This window comes from Festucalex cinctus, chromosome 13, assembly GCF_051991245.1.
Source record: "Festucalex cinctus isolate MCC-2025b chromosome 13, RoL_Fcin_1.0, whole genome shotgun sequence".
Classification (NCBI taxonomy): Eukaryota; Metazoa; Chordata; class Actinopteri; order Syngnathiformes; family Syngnathidae; genus Festucalex; species Festucalex cinctus.
This window is the reverse complement of record NC_135423.1, coordinates 9,820,107-9,842,800: the sequence shown is the minus strand read 5'-3', so window position 1 is coordinate 9,842,800 and position 22,694 is coordinate 9,820,107. Positions and strand designations below refer to the sequence as shown.

At 43.0% G+C, this 22,694-nt stretch overlaps 1 protein-coding gene across 3 annotated transcripts; it reads left to right on the top strand.

Annotated features, from left to right (window-relative positions):
- The first annotated feature begins 97 nt into the window (after window positions 1-97).
- timm50 (translocase of inner mitochondrial membrane 50 homolog (S. cerevisiae)) lies at window positions 98-19,517 on the top strand. Of its 3 annotated transcripts, none has more exons than XM_077540178.1 (11): window positions 98-772; window positions 2,473-2,638; window positions 4,370-4,401; window positions 9,781-9,802; window positions 12,536-12,594; window positions 12,671-12,790; window positions 13,401-13,505; window positions 14,206-14,304; window positions 18,071-18,227; window positions 18,297-18,403; window positions 18,984-19,517. In XM_077540178.1, exons 1-11 carry the CDS (start codon window positions 587-589, stop codon window positions 19,080-19,082), a joined length of 1,152 nt encoding a protein of 383 aa, XP_077396304.1. In that variant the 5' UTR covers window positions 98-586; the 3' UTR covers window positions 19,083-19,517. The 3 variants fall into 3 exon arrangements, with proteins under 3 accessions (XP_077396304.1, XP_077396305.1, XP_077396306.1); XM_077540179.1 differs by having other exon boundaries at window positions 769-882; XM_077540180.1 differs by lacking the exon at window positions 98-772 and adding an exon at window positions 1,123-1,276.
- The last annotated feature ends 3,177 nt before the right edge of the window (window positions 19,518-22,694 follow it).

The window sequence follows — 22,694 nt, the reverse complement described above, 5'->3', positions numbered from 1 at the left end:
AAGTCACTCACTGCTGACATTTGTGAGATTTATTACGTGCAAGCAAAATACGTCATAACCGGAAGAACGACACAGCTAACGAGCAGTCAGTCATATGTTGTTGTCACCAGTTTTCCGGTTTAAAGAGGATCATTTCTGTAGTTTGTATTCGATACACATTCATTCAGACTATCAAGCAAGGAGGGAATAAGTCCCGTCATATAAACTGACGTATGACATACATTTCGATGTATTTCTGTAATTTAGTATTAATTTAATTTTAACTGTAAAAAATTAAGCGACATGTGTTTATATAACATTGGTATGACAAATTTTAGATGTTCTTGTAATAACTGTAGTAACTTTTGGGATTTTGCCCTCATCCAATATGGCAGAATTGTGTCGCAATTGAAGGACACACTCCTTTTTGCTTCTGATTGGCCAATATAGCCAGAGCACGCCCATTTCCTCGTTTCCTAGAGGCCTCCGCCATCGCTAAGAGGTTGTCACACCTGTCAGTCACATGCTGCAACCAATCGGGTGATTTTGTCCTTTATTTCGGCGGAGTGGAAGAGACGAGGGCGTTCGCCGGTAACCGCCATCCAAGATGTCGGCAGCGTGTGTGTTTCCCATGTGTGTGCGAGCTAGCCGGGGCTTCCTCAGGCTGCGCAGCGGTGCCACGGTGGACGTCGTACGCACACTGTCCACGGACAAACAGCCGGCCGGCCACGACGGTGCGACGGGCGGCCTGGCGCAGGCGATTCTCCAGGAGCGGCTCCAGCTACAGAGTCAGGTGAGGCGCATTGGGTGCGCTCCATTTGCTCAGTCAGTCAACGTCGGCGTGGTGGGGAACAAGTGAACGCTTCTGAATTTAAGCGCCTAGGTGCTTATCGGCACGTCTAGGTGAAAGAAACAACATGTCCAACCTGTCGTGAGGCATTGTTACATTTAAAGAAGGCTTTTTCTTCAAGATGGTCAAGTAAGGGACGTCATCAACACCTGCCGACGAAAAAAGGACGAGTTGTTTTTCCGCCGCGCGTGTCCTACGTTTCAATGAACCTCCGACGGGGTGTTAGCTACTGCTAGCATGCTAACACTGTCACCAACTGCGATTCAAATTGTTTCTTGAGGTTGAAGCTGAACAAAAAGAGCAAACAGTTTCTACCTTTCAATGTTGTGTGTGTGTGTGTGTGTGTGTGTGTGTGCTAATGATGACAATTGACATAAAGTTAGCAACGTGTGTGCAACTTTAATCATGGCTGTTGGAAGACCCCTGTAAAAAGACATGGTTGAGTAGGTGAGATCGTCGTCACCCACCACCTGGTGGAACCTGGTTCTTCCCGGCCACGTGGCTGCAGTGTCCTTGAGCAATATCGATAAACCCCAACTGCTCCCCTTAACTGTTTGTCACCCACATGGGTCAAATGCAGAGGTCGCATTTCGTGGACACATGTGTATATGTAACAAAAAAAAAGGATCTTCATCTCACACTCACACATCGCTCTGTAGGTGAGTTCAAACACCATGTGATGCGCGGAAGTCCTTGCATGTGTTGCGTTAGCACTGAAATTTGATTGGCATGAAGGTCAGGACTCAGAGCGGAGCAGAGCCTCGTGTTCTCCACTTTCCCACCCATTCAGATTTCAACAGCCCTCTTCCTATGAACGCTCACTTGTTTGTTGAGTTGCAGTAAACTAGAGCAATTAATCATAATTCAACCCTGATCAGGATATTCGACTGCCATGATTAAATTAACATCACCATCAGCGATATTTACATTTCAAATCTGCTGCCTCTCTGATTAATCAAGCATTGACTAAGCGAGTAGTCAGCGCACCATCAGCAGGCATGCGGCGTTTCATTGTCTGGATGCGTTTTGGATTCAGGGCAAATGTCATTAAACTAGATAAGAGGAGACTCATTCAGTCGAGCCATGGTAAATTTATATTTTCTTGTTTTGTTTTTTTTGTTTTTTTTAAATTAGCATTTATTCAAAAGTCAATCAATTAATTTCAAATTTTAAAAAGTTTGTATATTTTTTGTTAAAGAGTAGTGCAGTCAAAATACAAATGCAATTGAACAAGGCCGCTAAACAAATAATTGATTATCAGAAATAATTCTCAATTAATTTGATCATTGATTAGTTTCCGATTAATCGCTAATTTCTATATTGCAAACAGTTATAATCAAAATAAGGTCAAATTAATTGGCCTTCCTGTTTGTTTCAATGAGAAACGTACCTTGCTCACGGAGCAAACTCAATTTGGAACTTGAGGTTCCATGATTTCAGAATCGACATGCTACCGATGTCATTTTTAGTCAACTATTTCCACACGCTGGAGGCACCGCTGCCAGTTCGCCAGGACGACCAACCAACTGTTGTTGTTTTCAGCAAGATGTCCATGTTGTTTGTCAAAACGTGCAATGATCAGACTTCAAGCCATTGCGGAGAAGACGTGTCAGGTCTGACATGCGTGATATGTTGTGATGCAGGGTCAGCCCCCTCCCGCAGAGGGCGGCGAAGCTGCAAGCGGCGGCAACGAGCAGGCGGCGGGCGACAAGAAGCAGAAGGAGAACACGGCCTACGCCAAGAAGATGGTGCTGAGGTTGGCGGGCCTGATGGGCCTGGGCGGCGCCGTCAGCATCGTCTACGTATTCGGTGAGCGTCCGTCAACGTGCGCGTGTGTAAGAAGGCAAAAGATGCGCAGTTGCGCCCTTCAATCTGTCACTTCAGCACCATTTTAGGCTTGTCCACATTTAGGTCAGATGTACATTGCCGTCTACTTGTACTTGCTTCACAAAGCCGTACTGTTGTTCTTTTCCACTCCGGTCCTTGATGGTCGCAGTCCTGAATTTGTTTTTTTTTCCCACCTCCTCCAACACACCAGATTCCGATAATCATGATCGTTATCAGGCTCCAACAGAGCTTGCTGATGAGCTGATCATTTGATTAATCTGTGTTGGAGGAGGGAAGTGCTTGTAATGCATCACCCACAAAATATGGGGGAAGACTCTTCTTCTTTTTGTGTTTCTTGAGAAAACACTGAAAGGGAAAAAGTGATCCGCTTGACTTGGGCTGTGCTTCAGTGAGCGACGCCGGCACATGATTGGCTGCCTGTGCCCCCACCCAGCCATCGTTGTTGTGGGCGGAGCTTGCGACTGTCATGCAGAGTTGAACGGCAATGCGAGTTTGGATGGTGAAAGCGGCAAGTTGTGAAGACGCTCATTTGTTTGTCGCTTTCCAACATTCTCCATCGGAACTCCTTTTCACAAAGTCGGATGCCGCGTTGTCGCCCCCTTTTTTTTTTTTTTTTTTTTTTCCCCCCGGAGAGGAAATATCCTGAGGAATTTTCAAGATGCGATGACAGCGAAGGTTGACACTGACGGATGCTGCCAGCTGGTCTTCTCTGCTACTTTTGGATTGGCGAAGGAAAATGTCCCCATCAGCTCCCTCATGAGAACCAAGCTGATGCTGTTTGGCTTTATCCTTTTTTCCTTCTGGAAGCATGAAGAGAGGCAGGAATGGATCTGGTAAATGAGGGGAAAAAGGTTTTTAAGTATGAGTCAATTTCAGAATATCCTCACATGACATCATTTCTGGCCATCGTACACCCAAAACATGCAAAGTACCCGCAAAGTAGGTGGTGAGTACATATTCATTAGAATATCACAAAAATGTACTCACCATTAATTATCAAGCAGTATTGTTTTAATTAATTGGATTAGAAATAAACTATTTTCATTTCTATCCTTTTTTTTTATTTTTTATTTTTTAAAGGCATTATTTAAACTTGACAGTGCAGGAAAACATAACTATAAGTATAACTATAAACTCTTTCATTGGTTTGGTCCGTAACATGTCAGAAAATCAGCATAAATGTTGATCATTCATTCAAAGCGGATGATTGCAAATGTCTTATTTTGAAAAAAGTACACAAAAGCTAATCGATCTGCATTCATGGAGGACCACAGAGCTTGAAGAATATTTACTGTTCATTATGTTATTTACTGTCCAATCAGAACAGTTGGAAAATATGAAGTTCAGCAAGGGCTCGAAAGGATTCATCAATTGTCAAAATAATTGTTGTTTAATTGACGAATTATTGCTTCTCTAGTGCAGGTACAATTTTGCATCAATTTCCAACGGGAAAGAAATATTTAGGTTGACCTTTCACCTTGTTTTGTGCTCCTTACGCCAACATTTTTGTTTTTTTGCTGAAAAATGTGAGGTGACGTCTCTCACATATTGTCGCAGGCATGAAAATCAACAGCGGGCGTACGTCTTCAAAAATTGAAATTGAGTGGTGAGCCCTACCTGGGGCGTTCATGTACTTCATGCTTGGGAAAAATGACATGTTTGTTTACTCTTTTTGTCTTTCTTCATTTTCAGGGACCAATTCATTGGACGAACAAGGAAATCAGGTGGGGACACACACACACACACACACACACACACACACACACAAAGGCACGCGCACACTTACTTAAGCGGTCCAAGTCGAATAATGTATTTTAAACAGTTCAAGAAGTGTGATACTGAGATAAAATACAACTAAAATAAAACTAAAACGAGAAGACAAAGGCAAAGCTTATGAAATCAAGCCCTCCAACAATACGCAATATTGTGTGTGTGTGCGTGAAAACCAAAAGGTCAACAAGTGAATACTTCATAACAGGCTTTGGTGAGGAAATTTGAATTACAAGCATTATGATTTATGACATTTCAACAAATTTAAAAGTTGGTATTTGTCTTTTTAAAAATGTTGACGCCACTATTTTTTCCCCCACTTTAACTGCAAATAAATGTCACAATATCCAAATGTCGGTTATCTTTGACTACTAATGATCCGTAGTGGTATTCGCCCTGAAAAAAAAATACCAGTTTTTAGCTCGATCTAATAAGTGGACACTTTTTTTTTTTTCTTTTTTTTTTGACCAATTGATGTGCGTCATTCAAACTGTTCCCCTTTCAAGTGACAACGCAGCACACTTCTCTCACCTTTTGTAGCCGGCACGCACGCCACGAGCGTCTAAGTTTGATGCAGAGGCGACAATTTTGGCATGCCCCAACTTTTATTGGAGAGTCTATTGGACTTTTGAGGAGGCTGGGCAGCATCAAAGTGGTCCAGCGATCCCGATCGGCCCACCTGCAGCACTTGGCTTCAAAGGGCACACTTCTCACACCCACCACGGCACACCTAACCTTTTGTTGCGACGCTTCCTGCTTGGCTTTGAAGCTGCCACTGTGAGAAACGTTTTATGATGATTGCGGTTCCCAGACGCGCAGCCTGCTTCTTATTGCGAACAGCAATATTTTTCTCAAAGATTCAGACACCATTTTGCAGTTCTAACAATAAGCGAAGTGCGCATTAAGTTTGCGCATGCGCGAGGGAAAAAACGAGGCTACCAACTGCCCTATCAATTTGAATTGCGAAGATTAGAGCGGTAACAATCTTTGCGTAACTGTACACTGTAAAGCTTGCAAATCAACTTCCCAGATGTCAGTAAACCACATGCTATGCATGTTAATAAAAAACAGCAACTTTCCAGTTGAAACGTTTATATCAGAGCCGATTCCATTGGATCCAATTCATTTTCAATGACCGTTTGGTAGTTTCGCCTACCCACAATGCACCACGCCGCTACCCATAATGCACCTTGAATTTGAGATGCGCACTTCACTTATTTAAGCACTTTCTTCTCATAATATGCCTTTTCACTCCAAAATGTTTCTAGAAAAACAATTAACTGTTAAAAATAAGACTTTGTTCTTTATTTTACAACTTATGCCTCTGTGAAACAAGCATGACTATTCTTAAAAAATATACATTTTATTTCAAATAATACCTATTAATTATTATATTGACTTTATTGACTTATTGTAACAGAGGTAACGAGGATTTTAATCTCATTAGGACTAACCTGGTTAAATGAAATTAATATGAACAGGACTGAGCCGGTAACTTTATACTCTGGGGAGCAAACGGTACTTAAAAAATATACAATATATACAATACCACTAAATTCTCAACCTAATACTTGTTTTTATTTATTTATTTATTTTAAATAAGGTTTAGTTCTCGTAATATCAGTCCCACCAATACTAATTTCTTCTATTTAAAAAAAAAAAAAAAAAGTCACTTTCTGTAAACAAAGCTTAATTTAGGTGAAATGATGGTGACGTTTTCCTTCAGGGAAAACAGGTGCACTTTTCTTAAAAACAAACAACGTAATGGGGAGGAAAAAAAAAGCAGCTTTTTTCCTCCCAAAACAAAAAAAGGCTTCATTGATTCTTGTTGTGTTTCCCGGAAATAATACAAACCAAGCAAAATAACCCAAAAAAAACAAACAAAGTCTGCAGTCTTCGTCTTTTCAGAATAAGGCTTTCATTCTTTGGAAAAATGTGCGACTAAATTCTGATTATTTTTGAAGACTCTCACATGAGTGAAAAGATTCTTCATTGTTTATCTCATAACGTTTTGTGTGTCGCACATAGTGCTGTAGTTTGTCAAGCATCTTGTCCTTTTGGTCACCATGGTGACGGGCTGACGAGGTGGGTGCGACGGAGCGCATGTGGCGACCACGTTTCACTTCCTGCCAGCGGCGTCCAACAAAGAGCACACTTTTCACACGCACGCGTCCCAAGACGAGCGTCTGCGTCTGCACACTTATCACATTTGCGCCACGGCACGTCCGCTTCAAAGACGTCGTCAAGCACTATTGTTTTGGCCAAAAATGTTTTTTTCTTTTCTTTTCATGATGACAACTAGACCTTGCACAGAAAAGATCGGACGACATTTTTTTTTGCGTTTTTATATCGACTGCAGTGTCTTTGTCAATTATATCATTGACTATGTTTACATACAGCCAAATACCCTTTCAAAACCCAAATGGTGGCAATATTACCTTGGCACCGCTAATATAAACATGAATTGACTTGAATGTGTAAGAACAATGTTACATTATGTAAAAATGATGCCCGAATACGGGCGAGACATTTGCTATCAATTTGGTGGCCGCAGACGTGTGATTGCGACGACCGTCGTTAGCGTTGTGGACTTCCTGCGGGCGTCAACGAGCACACTTATCACACCCGCGCGAGGCACAGATCACGCGAGGCACAGGTCACGCGTCCGCGCCGCCACACTTGTGACGCCAGCCGTCAACATGTCCTCGTGACTTGAATGGGCAAGTGGCGCCTCGAGACGCTCATTCTGTGGTCACACCCGCAACGCAAAATCATCTTTAGTCTTTCCACCAGAGATGTCCAAACAATGGCCTGGGGGCCATTATACTAAAAATGACATCTGCCAATAATAAATTAGTTATACAGGGTGTTCCAAAATGGTTGACCCCATTTCGTAGGCCAATAATTTTGACAATTTTCGTTGGAATGGCCTCAAATTTTCACATCTTATGTAGAAACGTTTCAAGTTTTTGTGTGTAATGTTTGGCATTTCTATCTTTTCAGGTTAAGCAATGCCGTTCATTTCAAAAGAGAAAAGGCATTTTGCGTGTTAGAGTATGCTCGGACTCAGTCACCGAAGACAGTGCAGCATGCCTTCTTCACAAATTTTCTTTTCTTTGTAAATTTAACCAATAAAACTTATGACCTTCAACATAAAGTGTATTTAATTTCATTAAGATCCCTCAAGTAGTTTCAGAGATATGGGCATTTAGAATGGGGTCAACCCTTTTGGAACACCCTGTATATACATTAGGTTTTTGTTTCTAAATATGCAATATACTATTTACAACTAAACAAGTAACATTTCCCTTCATAACACCGTGATAAAGATAATAAATCTTTACAAGCAAAAATGCTTCCCTCCACTTTCTGCTCTGCGTTAGGTTCCAAATTGTGACAATATCACATGAATGAGAGGCAGTGGTTTTTAAAAAAAAAAAAAAGAAAAAAGAAGAATTGTGCCTTTGACATGTCTGCTGGTGTTTGTCCTGCAGAGGGCAGCGGTGCGCACGTGTCGTCTGGCGGGATGTTCCTCGCACGCTTGTGTCGAGTCCTTGATTGTTTCCTGCGCCTCACTTCAAAGTGCAGGCACACTTCTCCTCACTTCATCTTCCTCCTCCTCCTCGAGAGGCCAACAATGCACGCGACGGAGGCTTTTGTGACCACTTGCTAACAGTTCTCACTAATGAATATTCTGCCTTGGCACGAGACCCATCCAGTCAAAACAATCCCTGTAAACGCACAAAAGAGCGTAACACATTGCACATTACAAGTTGGCGACGTTTGTTTTGAAATGATTATGTATAAAGCACACTTGCTTTGCAATGGTTCATTTTAACATCAGGCAGTGCCCATGAATGACCAGCTCCTACCTGGGCCTACGCTGGGTTCATGCCAAGTGGGTGACTTGATTCGATTCTGGAATGACCCAAATATTAATCATGTGTGCACATTATACCGACTTCATGGCCCCAAATTCGTATTTTGTGTGCATGTTAAATTGAAACACAATGTTTGTGTTTTCATGCTCCCCAGTGCAGTTGCCATAATGATACAGTTGATCTGAGTGAGTGGTGGAATCCAGCGGCGCGTTGCAGTGGATGCGCTAATGAGGTGTGACGAGCTCATGATGCAAATGGCGCTGCAACTCTCATGTGCCCGTCGCACTTTTGGGGATGCAAAGTTTGCATGCTGGGAGAAGACGAGGGGTGGGGGCGGGGTGAGATTGCGGGAACGTGTCTCCCCCACTCGCCTCATGCCGAGGTGCCGACGACGCTTTAATGGCCTCAGTCGCACCTCCTTTTTTTTTTTTTTGTGTGTCATGTTCCCACAGATCCTTTTTAAAGTTTTGTGACGGCGTCAGGAAAGGAGCTGATATTAAAGGGATACTTCACTTATTTAGCCCATTATAACAATAAAAAGTTAATATTTTGTCTATAATTAATTTGATACTTTCATTATTTTTCACGTACAATTAGTACCATTTAAAAACACATTTTTTAACTTGCTGTCGACTGCAAATGACATCACAAGGGCTCAGGTAAGCAATCACAGCTCACATATTTTCTAGGTTTGGTCATGTGACATTCACATGCTGAGCTGTGATTGGTTACCTGAGCCCTTGTGATGCCATTTTTAGTCGACGGCAAGTTGCAAAATGTGCTTTTAAAGGTACTAATTGTACATGAAAAATAATGAAAATATAAAATTTATTTTAGGCAAAATATTCATGTTTGACTGCCAAAAATAGCTAAATAAGTAAAGTATCTCTTTAAAGTCTGACGTAATGAGAACCACAAAGAAAAATATCGCAGTATCACCGTATTGAAATGACAGTGCTCTAAAATGACCTTTTTGAAAGATTTGGGTCAATAAAAACTGCTATTTTTGCATTGAACATCATGTATTTTGTTTTAAAAATATTTGTTTAAAAATATAAATAAATTCTTAGTAAATAACCACCAGTCATGGGTCACTTGTTTTCTGGATTTGGTCATGTGACGTTTGCAAGATGAGCACTGAGCAACTGTGATGTAATTTTTAGTCGGCAGCAAGTACAACTCGCTTATTGCTAACGTGTGCAAAAATGGATGCAGCAAAATCCTGTGATCCAGTGAATAATCCGCCATAAATTGAGACCAGCGAAAGTGAAATGTCATCATCATTCATCTTTGTCACTCTTTAGGCAACAGGTGTCACTCTGTTTGCTCCCTCAAGTTTTGTCCCAGTTTGCTCTCAATAAAAAGAACTGTTGCTCACACTTAACACTTTTGTCTGATGTGTGCACGTGCAAACGTTTTTTCTAATAGTTGTCTGTTTTCCTTGTCTCACAGATTCCCGATGAGTTTGACAAAGGTGAGTACTGTGAACACTTTCCCCTGTCTTGTTGGATTTGTGTGTGACGTTTGTGCAGCCGAAGCACCTGAGTGTGATATTCCTTAAACGGCACGTAGCAGGTCTTCTTCAATGCACCGCCAAGAAAGTTTTGGGTAGAGTTCAACAGGCAGAAAAGTTTGTTTATGGAGAACCTTAAGAGCAAGAAAAACACGGGCTCTCGTTACAGTTGAACTCCCTCTGTACACCTGTGACCTTTTAAATTGCAACACCATCATTGAAAACACGTTTTGACATGTGAAAAAGGCATCTGTGTTTTTCATATGAGATGACACTTGATTGCTAGAGTGAGCTGGGATTGTTTTACATTGCTTCAAATGCTACTTGCAAGATAGGGACTTGTTTGTGTCAATTATTGCGTAAACATACGTCGATCACATGCGGGGTTCCACAAGGCTCCGTTCTTGGACCACTTGTATTTAATATTTATATGCTGCGCCTTGCCCAAATTATGGAGCACCACATCATCTGTTTTCAACTTACTCATTGCAGATGACACTTTGTCATGACTTGCTTTCATTTAGTGAGTATATTCATCAAAGCAACAAGTGCCTTTTTCTCCAGCTCAAATAAGAGGGAAGTGATTTGTTTGCTTGTTTTTTTTTTGGCCAGAAAAATGAATGGTCCAATATCAGCGTTCACCTGTACTCCATGTCACTGAAAGTTTACTCTGACCTGAATGTTAATCATCACATAAAAGCCACTACTAAATCTGCTTCTTACCACCTGAGAAACAAATCTTGCGTGCACACTCATTAATAACATTAAGGCCGATAACCGATATTTGGAGCCAATATTCATTTGCGTTAAAAGAGAAAAATATTGTTGTCTAAGATGGAAACTCGCATGTTGTTTCGACATTGGAATGACTTTAGGCCAGTGTGTTTACACAAGCTTGAAGTGTACGTGTGTATATCTGATGGAGACAACAAACTTGGGATGTTGTGTAGACGTTTACCGTGCATCTTGAAATGTTTTCATTCATTGGAAAGCGCTTGCGTGCGTGGACGTGCATACTTGCAGTCTGAGTACTGTTAATGTGTGTTGCGTTTGTGTGAAATGTGAGCGTGTGCATGTAGTGTAAATGTTTGTGTGTTGTGAGTGCAGGTGTGCGTGTACGGTGATTGTGGGCAGATAGCGTGTGTGTGTGTGTATGTGTGCACGCATCAAGATGGTGGAGGAGTTGTTCTCTCTCAAAGTTCCAGAACATTCCTGCTGTGTGATTTCACTTGCTGATGTGGGCGACATAAACATCAACACACGCACATGCGCACGTAAAGTGCGGAAAGGGGCGGGCGGGGGTCTTGTTTGTTGACCACGTACATAACAAACTGTGGACAAAAAAAGGGAGGAAAAGTCAGCAAGCGATGACTGCTGAAGCCCCCCAATAACATCCTCATGCGCTTCTTCCACATGACGTGTACATGCAGTCAAAAAAAGTGTTTTTGTGATAAAACGGGTTCACATGCGTGAGCGGGCAGTTACTTCCGTATGCACGACGGCGACACACGGACAATCCCATGACGCAAGTGGGCGTCATTTGTGTTTTTCATTTCAAGACATCAAATTAATGTCAGCAGTCAGTTTCCTCCTCGCTCCAAATGTCTGCTTCTGTGCTGCGTCGCCATGTTTGTTTACCTCCGCTTGTATTTTCTTGTTGCCTGCCTGCTCTCTCCTCTCTTTGCACTCCTTTTTTTTCCTCCTCTCCTGGTTGATCTCCTCTTCTTCCTCCTCCTCCTCCTCTCCTCTAGCTAGCTCCCATTCTCCCGTTCTCTCACCTGGGCCCTTCCTCCATTGCATTCCTCAGCCTTTCTTTCTGTTTATCTTTCATTCATCTTTTTCCCTCCATTACCTTTCTGAAAGTCCTCCCTCCCTCTTTCCCTCCTTTGCTTGTTTTTGCGCTCCTCCGTCTGCTGTCTCTGTCGTTGTGTGTTCAAATGATGCTTGTGTCTTTTCCTGTGTCCCCTTTCAAATGAGTTGTGCTGAACACACTTTGAAGTGGTTGCTCAATGAAGCAGAGGATGTTGATCAGTGGTCACCAATGTGGTTTATTTATTTTGGAGGGGGCAAAAAAACCTGACATAAGGCTCTAATATCTATGCTTTTTTTTAAGGTTTATTTGTTTGAAACAATAATTAAAGATGTTTACATTGACCAAAAGGACCTTTTTCCAAATGTACATTCCAAATGATATTCTGCAGCCCTCCTATTCATTTGTGGCCGCTCTTCTGTGGTTGTACTGTATCTTCGGGTGAGAATGATGCGAGTGTCCTCATGGCGAGTTGCAGCAGATGGCTGCTTCCTGCTTGAAACACGCTGCTGCGGTCCCCGGGGAGCACGGCCGGTTCGCGTCCTAGCATCCGCGCGTGCGTCCCAATACGCTTAGGGAGCAGCCACGTGCGGTGTGCCACTATTATGGTGGCGATGGGCGGCCCCACAGGGACGGACGTCTTGATTAGCGTTAGTCATTAACACGGTGGCAGCTGGACACGTCATTAGCGGACGGCTAGCCGGCTACTGACGGCCGTCGCATGCTGCAAATGTGTGAAGGAATCACAAATGAATCAATACTTTGTGGCTGATCTTCAGTGTCACCAGTCCTGGAACTTTTCTGACATATTTTGTTTGTTTTTGTGACAAAAGAAAAATCTAATTTTGTCTCAGGTAGCTTAACGGCCGGATGTTCTCTTTCAGAGCCTCCAGTGGTCCAGCAGCTGAAGAGAACCGTCAAGTACTTCCAGGACTACAGACAGGTGGGTGGACTGCAGATCTCCAACCTGGACTGAACGATCGCCGAGATCCTCAGGTCTTGTGTTTTGATTCCGTCAGATGATCATCGAGCCCACCAGCCCCAAATTGCTGCCAGACCCGGTCAAGGAGCCGTACTACCAACCGCCGTACACGCTCGTCCTGGAGCTCACCGACGTGCTGCTGCACCCGGAGTGGTCGGTACGGCTGCACGCAAATATTCTGCTTCGGTCTCATCCTGGCCTCATCATGTGGTATACTGCTGTCACATCTGGTCTGGTTGACGTCCGTTTTCATCCAGTCCGGTTCATTCTGGTTTTGTACTTCTCGGGTTTGATGTTAGCCGTGCTACTTAGCTGGTTAGCTTCCGACATGGCAGCAGCGCATTGGGCTACGAGGGACCTCCACTTGTGAATTTTTCCTGATAGAAGCCATCAATCTGCCATTTTTTTTTTGTCTTGACTTGAGTTGCGAGCATTGTGTGATGGCAGCGAACTCGTCAACTTGGGAATATCAGCTTGGGAGAAAAGCTGTTTCATGCAATTGATTCTAAAAAAATAAACAGAAAACAAACAGTATTTCAAACAGCCGTAGCATAGCCTTTAGTCTGCTAGCTTAATGCTAATGTACAGTGGGAAAGGGCTAACAATTAGCATCTATGTGGTGGTGTTACAACATTTTAAGCAACGGTTGCGCATATTCAAACACTTCACAACCACCAAGAATGACTTGTCCGTCCCTCTTGTAAATTTTGACTCGATTGGACTCGAGCCCCAAAGAAAGTCACAACGTGCTCGGTGTGCACTTCCAGCTGGCAACCGGGTGGCGCTTCAAGAAACGACCCGGCATCGACTACCTGTTCCAGCAGCTGGCGCCGCTCTACGAGATCATCATCTTCACCGCAGAGACCGGCATGGTGAGACCTGATAACACACACGCACGCACACACGCTTGTCGTCGGTCTCCAGGCTATGTGTCGTCATCGTGGAAGTTCATCGGTGGACACGCTTGTAATCCTTTGCTGGTGAAGAACAGCTGTCAGGTGGCACACTAGCGCTCAGCAACATGGGACATCTCACTTTAAAATCACCTGTCTGTGTTTGAAGTATTAAAAATACTAGCGGTATCAATTGTAATTCACATTTTTATTTTATCCCTTTTCTATTTTTTCAAATGATTCAAGCAGTGAATTTTAATTTCTTCCAAATATCGCCACCAAGTAGCTTTGACTTGAGTCCAGTCAGAAGAGCAAAACGCATGCGTTAAGCAGCTTTTGATTATTTTGTTAATGCCGTCATTGATGTGCTGACGTGTCGTGGCAACATTTTCACATGCAAAATGGCTCAGCGGCCTGTTTGAGCCACACTTTATATTCAATCCGACAGTTATATTGGTCAAGTGAGTGACATCTAGTTTGTGAATTTGAGGTTTGGAAAGCTTTATGCGGTTAATGCAGATGTTTCGGCACCTGATGCTTGGACAAATGACGTTTAAGGACGCCAATAGTACGCAAGCACAAAACTGCCAATGTGCAGTCAACATTTTTTGCCCGGGCGATGTCATTCCAACATTTTGCAAAGTCATTAAAATGAGTTTGTGTCTTTTTGTGGGTGCAGACGGCGTACCCGTTGATTGACGGCATCGACCCGCAGGGTTTTGTCCTGTATCGTCTCTTCCGAGACGCCACGCGCTACATGGAGGGACATCACGTCAAGGTGCGTGTCCGCCGACAACGATCCCTCACTTGCCAATCGGCTGGCGTTCGCACCGGGAGTCTTCCCATACTGCCAATTCCCATGCCTGTCATCTGTGAGTGGTGATTGGCCGATAACTATTTCTGCACTGATTACTTGGGTTAACTAGGCGGTTTTTCAACTGATGATTATTTTAACAATCAAACTCTAGCCACCTGGGGGCAGTATATGTTTAGATTTATCTGTCCATGTGCGACTGTACATGGACGACGTTCCAGTGTTGACGTCCCGGGAAAACAATCAGAGTGGGCGCCGATGTTTGTCGTAGCTTAACGAGACTTCGCTCCCTCCAGGCAGGCCGTCTTCAGAGTCGGAGACCATCGGCAGAGCCGCGTGCCCGCGCGACATCCTGCGATTGTTTGCCGGCCCGCATCCTGCCGCCGATGAGGATGAGGGTCGGCAGCGCGCTGGCATCTACTCGCTGTCTTCCTCGGCCTTTGCCGCTTCCGCTCAAAACGCCGCACTCGGCCGTTATCGCAAGGTCAACGAGAGTCAGTGTTATGTCGTAAATGAGTTTGAAGAAAGTCTTATCTGCTCTCCCCAAGCGTGTTTATTCAAAGATGATTCTGTCGACATCTTCGGCTCCGTTCACATCGCAGTGCGGGATGACCACTTTCCATGCATGTATTTATGTATTTATTTTAAATCTTGTTGACGTTACAAAACCAAGTGTAACTTGTAATGTAAACCCAAAGCACCAAGTCGAGTGAAGGTGTGATGGTCAGGAAAGCACTACTTTTGTCAAAATGAAACTCCTCAATCCACTTCAATCTTTGTGGTCAATCACAGTAGCCAACTTAGGATTTTTTTTTTTTGCTTGTTTGCAACACTTCTGTATAATTGGAAGTCAAACTTCTTTTTGTCCTTCAAAGTAAAGTACCGTATTTTCCGCACTATAAGGCGCACCTTCAATGAATGACATATTTTAAAACGTTTTCCATATAAAAGACACTACAGTAGAGGCTGGGGTTACGTTATGCATCCATTAGATGGTGCTGCGCTAAAGGGAATGTCAACAAAACAGTCGGATAGGTCAGTCAAACTTTATTAATAGATTACAAACCAGCTTTTTGACAACTCCATTCACTCCCAAAATGAATAAACAGCTGTTTTATTATTTTCTCAGAGGTAAATTATTGGTATTAGCTAGCGATCCAAGATGGCGAGATCTTCTGCGCATGCGCGTCACCGATCATGCAGGGTCACCGATAGCGTCTTGACAACGAGACCTGTTGCGGCTCAGTATTGATCCATATATCAGGCGCACTGGATTATAAGGCGCAGGGTCAGTTTTAAAAAAAAATTGAAGGCTTTTAGGTGCGCCTTATAATGCGGAAAATACGGTAGTTGAATCCTTTTTTTTCCCTTCACTGCTTTTGTCACATCTGATAAACTGTGACACAAATCATCAGTGGTCATTTGTTTGTTTGTTTTTTATTTTATTTTTAAGGAGGCCCTCAGGTGGTGGAAATCCCCCAGCTGCAAAAAATGTCTCTCTCTAAAAAACAACTGTGTTGGCAGCGTACGTGGCGAGGCGCAATCAAGTGTAGCCGCTTTCCTGTTGTTGTCCTCGTTTGTCTTGACGGAAAGCGTGACAGCTGATGCTTGAGGGTTTATTTATTTATTTTTTTATTGTTTTAATTTGGGATTTTTGTATGTAAGAAGTTGAAGATCTTTCACGCGTCAACTTGCTGCTCTTTTGGTGTAGTAGCAAAGCTGACCTGTGAGAGGCGCTTCAGACTGATAGAAAAGACGAGCGGGAGGAGTCGAGGTGGCGATCGACAATCGTTGAGCATCGTCAGCTTTAAAGGGACACTTCACTTATTTAGCCCATGATAGCAATAAAAAGTTAAAGTTAGTCTGTAATTAATTTGATACTTTTGTTATTTTTCATGTACAATTAGTACCTTTAAAAACACGTTTTGCAACTTGCTGTCGACTGAAAATGACATCACAGGGGCTCAGGTAACCAATCACAGCTCAGCTGTTGGTCAGGTGACATTCACAAGCTGAGCTGTGATTGGTTACCTGAGCCCTTGTGATGTCATTTTCAGTCGACAGCAAGTTGCAAAATGTGTTTTTAAAGGTACTAATTGGACGTGAAAAATAATGAAAATATCACATTTATTATAGGCAAAATATTAATGTTTGACTGCCAAAAATGGCTAAATAAGTAAAGTATCCCTTTAACGTTTTTTCATTTCGTTCGGGGAGTGAAAATGATTCGCACAATGTGATCATCACAACTGTTGATTGGGCCTTTGCTGGGGTCTGCGTAACTGCTTAAAATGGTCCCCGATATCTGCATGCTAAAATTAGGCAGCTGTTGAACTGTGTTAGCGATCCATAATTTCACATTAGCGACCACCATCAATTATGTGACATCGCCAAACGTCCAATTGGAAGGCCTGTCGAATCGATTGCGTTTTATTCATTGCTGCAGACGATTGATTGATGTTTCTGCTGGGAATGAACACGCACGCACGCACGCACGCACGAGCACTTTTAAGGGGAGATGGCACGACCGGCAGCGAGCGTCCCTCCCCATCTGTCGCGCACGCACCAGCTGCCTGCCACATAAAAAGTGTGTTTGAGTCTTCAAAAGTTTTCAGCAGGCGCCAAAAAGGTCAACGACTCCAGTGCAAAACAAATTAATAAACACGCAGCTGATGGAAAAACACACAAATAAACAGCGCGGCAAATTTAGAACACAAAAGCTAAACCGCAAAGGACCAAGCAAAATTTTTATCATTTTTTGAGATGTTAAATTTGATTGAAATCATTCTTAAAAAAATTAAAAAAATAAATAAAAATGTTTTCAACCTCGTCTTAATAGTTTGTATTGTTTGTGCAATTAATTGGAATTCAATTACAATTTCAATTGCACTCCGCAGTTACAAAATCAGCATTATCGTAAATAAAAATTATTAATACTAATGTTGAGTGGTTTAAATGTATATATTTGCACATATTTTAAATTTTACTGACTAATCAATGTTGTTAGGTCCAAAAGGAACTTTCATAACTATAGTGTTTCAAAGAAATGTATTTGTCTTAATATTTTGGGCATGTTTAAACATTTTCTTGTTTTGTACCAAAAAGCAAATTATTGTCCTAAACGTCATTTCAATTATTATCAAATTAATCATGATTAACTCATTTGCTCCCACAAACGTATAAATTCATTCTATTTTAAATGTATTAGTGACCCAAAGACATACTTGTACGTTTTTTGTTTTGTTTTTTATGCTAGGATATACAGAAGGCTTTGATAAGCTTCTCTCAACTGCAGAGAACGGTGAGAAAAATGGTAGTAATTACAAAAATGGCCAGCAGGTGGAAGCAAAGTATAAGAGATCAACCAGGGTCATGTTGAAAAGCTGTTTCCCCATATTCTAATGCTAATTGCTACAAAACTGAAACGGATAGAAATATACTTTTTATGAAAGAAAAGACTCTGTTTCTTCTGTTAGGTTCCATGTTTTTAGAACAGTAGAGCACAATATTCTGTGGGCCTTGCAAAATCAGTTCAAATCCAGCAAAAGTTGGGAGCGCAGGGGGTTGCTTCAGTGAAAATGGCTGCGAGTGAATGAGTTAATATTTTCTTCATAATTGAGCCCTAGTTTTTTGTATTTGTTTATTAACACGTGTGTTAAATCTTTTGTGTCGTCGTGCATGTATGTGTGTATTCACGTCTCTCCTGGTGCGCACGCATGCGTGTGTTCAGGACGTGTCGTGTCTGAACCGCGACGGCAGCAAAGTGATCGTGGTGGACTGCAAGCGCGAAGCCTTCAGCCTGCAGCCGTTCAACGGGGTGGCGCTCAAGAAGTGGGACGGCAACTCGGACGACCGCACGCTCTACGACCTGGCCAACTTCCTCAAGAGTAAGCGTTTCCGTCACCACCGGCCCGTTTCCGCCACGACGGCCGCCTGACCGCTCTGCCTCACCACAGCCATCGCGCTGAGCGGCGTGGACGACGTGCGCTCGGTGCTGGAGAACTACGCCGCCGAGGACGACCCCATAGACGCCTTCAAGCGCAGGCAGGCGCAGCTGGCGCAGGTGCGTGCGTGCATCGACGCATCGAAAACGGACGACATTTGTTTGCGGTTTGATTAGTTGCAACCAGTATCAACTCAATCTCACAAAAGTCAACACACCCCTCCCACACATTTCTGCAGATACTTTTAGCTAGGGCTGCACGATATTGGAAAAACATGCGATATAGTTGCTGAATATAGTTATTAATATTATTGCGATATTTAACATGTACCTGAAGAAATTACATTTTTATTATCTAATGAAAGAATTACATTTTTTTTCATGCGGCAAAATAATCAAACTAATGTATTCTTAATTGTAATTACCTCTCGATAATTTGGACATTTTCACTTAAGGGTGTACTCACTTTTGTTGCCAGGGGTTAATGGCTGTATTTGAGGAAAGAAAATCAGCTGTAGACCGCCGACTTTTTTTTTTTTTTTTTTTGTCTGAAAAGATGTTATGAAATGTGTGAGGGGTGTGCTGACTTTTGTGGAGCCGCTTGCTATTTCAACACGGGGAATTTGGAGCGGACTGGTCGCCAGCCAATGTTTGGGATGATTGCGACAAACCTGTATTAACAATGTGCGTGCGTGTGCAGGAGGAGGAGCAGCGCGTGGGCGAGTGGTCGCAGCAGAAGAAATCGGGTCTGTCTCTGGGCTCCATCGCGTCGCGCTTTTGGCGTTCCAAGCAGCAGTGAGCGAGCGAGCGACGCGTCTCGACGGGCACCAGCTGCCTCCAATCAAATCCAAGAAACACTTGCTGCTTTTTTTTAAGGTGAGCACAGATTTCACTGGCCCCTCCTTCTCCTGGATATGTAGCATCTGATAGGATTTGGGCTGGGGGCTGGAAAGTGGCCGCCCCCTTCGGATTTAACCTGCGATCTGCCAAATGGACAATAAAGACTATTTTGACACCATCGCAGCGACCACAACAAAGATGGTGGCTGATGATGTCATCACAAGCGGACAAGGTGTCTTTTTGTGTGTGCGTGTTTTTTTTTTGTTTTTTTTTTAAAATGTGTATTATTTATGAACATTAATTTCTATGCCGACTTGTGTCATCTTCGTCTTCCTGTTTTTTTTCCGTCTCACTTGTATGACATCAATTAAAAAAATAAACACTCAGAAACAAACTCCTTCTACTTCTTCTTGGCAGGAACCTCCGTCAAATTTGATTGATTTTGTGTGGAAGCCTCTTAAGGCCTTTTTCTTTTTTCTTTTTTTAAATCAGTTCTTGGCAGAAAGTTGTGATTTGGTTGAGTTTGGGCAGCCCAAAGTGAACTTCAGGCAGAAAGTGGATGTCCAAATTTTGTCTGTTTCCTGTGGAAAGCTGACATTAAAATTCAGTCAAGTTGAGCTGCAATTTTCATGTCCAATTTGTTGATCAATTTCGGGTGTGAACTTTCTTTGATCAAATTTGGTCCTTTTTGGATGGAAGCTTCCATCTTTTTGTCCAAATTTGGTGAATCATAAGTGCCTGAAACGGTGCTGCTTATGTTTCTTCTTGCTCTTAATTCCAATGCATCTCATCCGGGAGAGCTCGACGCTGCCGTTGGTACGATGTGGCACAACGCTGCAAACGTGTCGGTTGCGAGCTTGTGGCGGTCGGCAACCTGGCCGGAAATCTTGCGGGAACGAAGGCATGTGATCTTTGAGGCCCTCAAGTGTTTTTTGTTTTGTTTGTACTCGCCACCCGCCCGCGATGCTCGCAAGACGCCGTAGGAGTCGCGTTTGCGGTTCTTTTACAGGCGTGTAAAGTTTGGTGCGAAAGCTCGTTAGTGCGGCGGAAGAATGTCGAAGCGCTTTGATCGTCCTGCTGCATGCGTTGTGTTCCTGAGCGATGACGTCTCGTCTTCGCTTTCTGCTTTCGCTCAAGTTGGACGTCGTGATTCAAGTTTGGCTTTTGGGACAATTTCACAAAAAAAAAAAAAAAAAGTCCAAGAAACTGCAGCCAGGTTGCTTATCAATTGCCTTGCCTGAAAAAAAAGAAATAACAAATACAAGCAAAAATGTCTCCATAACCTCTTGTATTACTGTCCAATTCTGTGAATAACAAAACAATACTTGTAGTTTTTAAAAAAGTTTGCAAAAAAAAAAGTGATCAGTTCTCAATGGATCAATCAATGAATTCAGTTTGTTGTGTCGCCTGTTTGTGTTGTTGCATTGAACTTGACAATCAATTGATTGTGATATATATATATATATTTTTTTTTTTGCTTTTACTGAGCAGCCGCGTTTTATGATTTAGGATGACCATTTGTCCCCCACCCCGAGGAGTCCCCCTACCGCCCCCCACCCACTCAGCATTCTAATGACAAAGTGCAGCGAATGAAAAGTAACACCTCGAGACTTTCACACTTGAGGTGAAATGCTTTCAAAGGCCAGAATTCAAATTATGGTTTCAGCAATCAATCGACTCTCGAGCAACTTCAGAAGTATCGGATGAATTTCACGTTTTTAACATTAAGTGTTGATCTTTTCTAATGCATTTAAGCAAATTGACTTTTTTTTTTTTCTGCATTAAACTGTTAGTTTTCGCTACATTTCAAGGTGTCAGTACACACGATGGCAGTACCAGCGCCCCCTTGTGGCCCTTTTTTACGACCAGGAACTAAATACATGTCTGACAGATGCCCTATTTCAACATGTACGACTGCATATGTTGTTTGAGATTAATTGATTATTAATTAAAATTCATTTTATTGTGGTTTTAATACAAATGCATTTATGAACAAATGGAAAAAAACACAATAGAAAATTGCCTTTCATTTCTTGCAATTTGAAGGGAAAATGCCCATCTTGGCACATGTAGGTCTTCCTTTAAAATATGTCACTGTTTATTTTTAATATATCAAAAGTACGACTGCTTGATATTGTTGACTACTCAAGAGTTGAGTACTCCACAGGTAGCTGTCTCTTATATAGAACATCCCTCTTTTTGATAATCCAGTGAAGTGGTGAAGGTCCAACGGCAACTTTTACACTTCAAATGGCGAAATTTGCAGTGAAAAAAAAAAAAGTGAGAAATTTTGCTGCAATGTGAACATTTAGTTGAGTCGACATAAAAGACGAACGCGATGATTGACGGAAAAGTATCTTTTTTTTTTTTTTTTTTTAAACACCCCCCCCCCCCCCCCCCCCACTCTTGCCGTCCGTTTGTTGGCGTCCGTCGTGCGCCGTTCAGGTGTGCGTCTTCGCACCTGACATTTACGACTCGTCACGCGTGGTCGCACCTCCGCAGACGTTCTCACGACACCCCGCCGGGAGGAGGAGCAGGAGGTACCCCCCCCCCCCCCCCCCCTTCCCACCTCGGGGCGACACGAGGCCTTCACACGCATGCACGCCGCTTGCCTAGGTGGACTTGACACCTTCTCCTCCACGCGGCCCCGCTTGCCACGCGCGAACAAAAGGGCGCGTGGCAAGGCGGCTCGGCGGGGGAGGTGTTCTCAATGGGCAGATGGCGCGCGATCGAATGTGCATACATTTTGTTGGCGCGCTTCCATTCTCATGCGGCGTGCTCGCGCGTCCTCGCAGTGGGAGTCTTCCTCTCGCATGTTCCTTGTGGATTGTGTTTGTTCACAGTGCACGCACACACACAGTAGAAGCGTGCCTGTATATGAGGCACGTGCCCTCATCCAGTAGAAGAAACCAAAAGGGGGCGTGGCCATTCAAGCACGAAAGTTGAGATGACGTCATGGCGTCTGCTGTTAGTAAAATTGGCGTTTGTCCTGTTGTCAGCTGACAAAGTTGTCATTTTGAAAACTTTCCTTCGGGCCGTTTTGACCGAGAAGCCAAAACAGTATTTTTCCAAACATTTATTTTAAAAGGCGATTGCTGTCAAAAAATAACAAATTTGCAAAAAATAACAAATTTGCAATGTTGCCGTACGTGTGTGTGTATGTTCAGATTCAGATACGTAGCTGCATTGATAGATAAAGTTAATAACCAGTGGCGAACTTTATCGACAAACCAAAACAAACAAACAAATGTGTACTTGCATATGTTGGTGACGTCACGATGTTTAAAGATGTCGCTCGATTTTGTATCTCAACTTGGGGAAAAAAGTTGCCCAGAAGTTTGTCGTGCGTTGTGTTGTTTAGCACCGGAAGTGACGTGACATCCCGCTAGCGATTGATTAACGAGAAAGCACTTTCGCTATGACAAACATTCATTGTTTTGTTATTTTTAGCGTTCGGGAGAGCTGGCTCTACAAGTGGACTTTTTTTTTTTTTTTTGCAGTGGACGTCCGCCCCGAGCCATTTCCTCCCCCCCACCTTACCCTCATTGCCGCCCCCACCTCCTCCCGACTG

What these genes read in the sequence shown, in the direction of transcription:
- timm50 (XM_077540178.1), top strand. Translation starts at nt 587, where the DNA reads ATGTCGGCAGCGTGTGTGTTTCCCATGTGTGTGCGAGCTAGCCGGGGC. An exon ending in GGCTCCAGCTACAGAGTCAG is followed by an intron (nt 773 to 2,472) that starts GTGAGGCGCATT and finishes GTTGTGATGCAG; the next exon opens with GGTCAGCCCCCTCCCGCAGA. An exon ending in GGCAGGCGCAGCTGGCGCAG is followed by an intron (nt 18,404 to 18,983) that starts GTGCGTGCGTGC and finishes GTGCGTGTGCAG; the next exon opens with GAGGAGGAGCAGCGCGTGGG.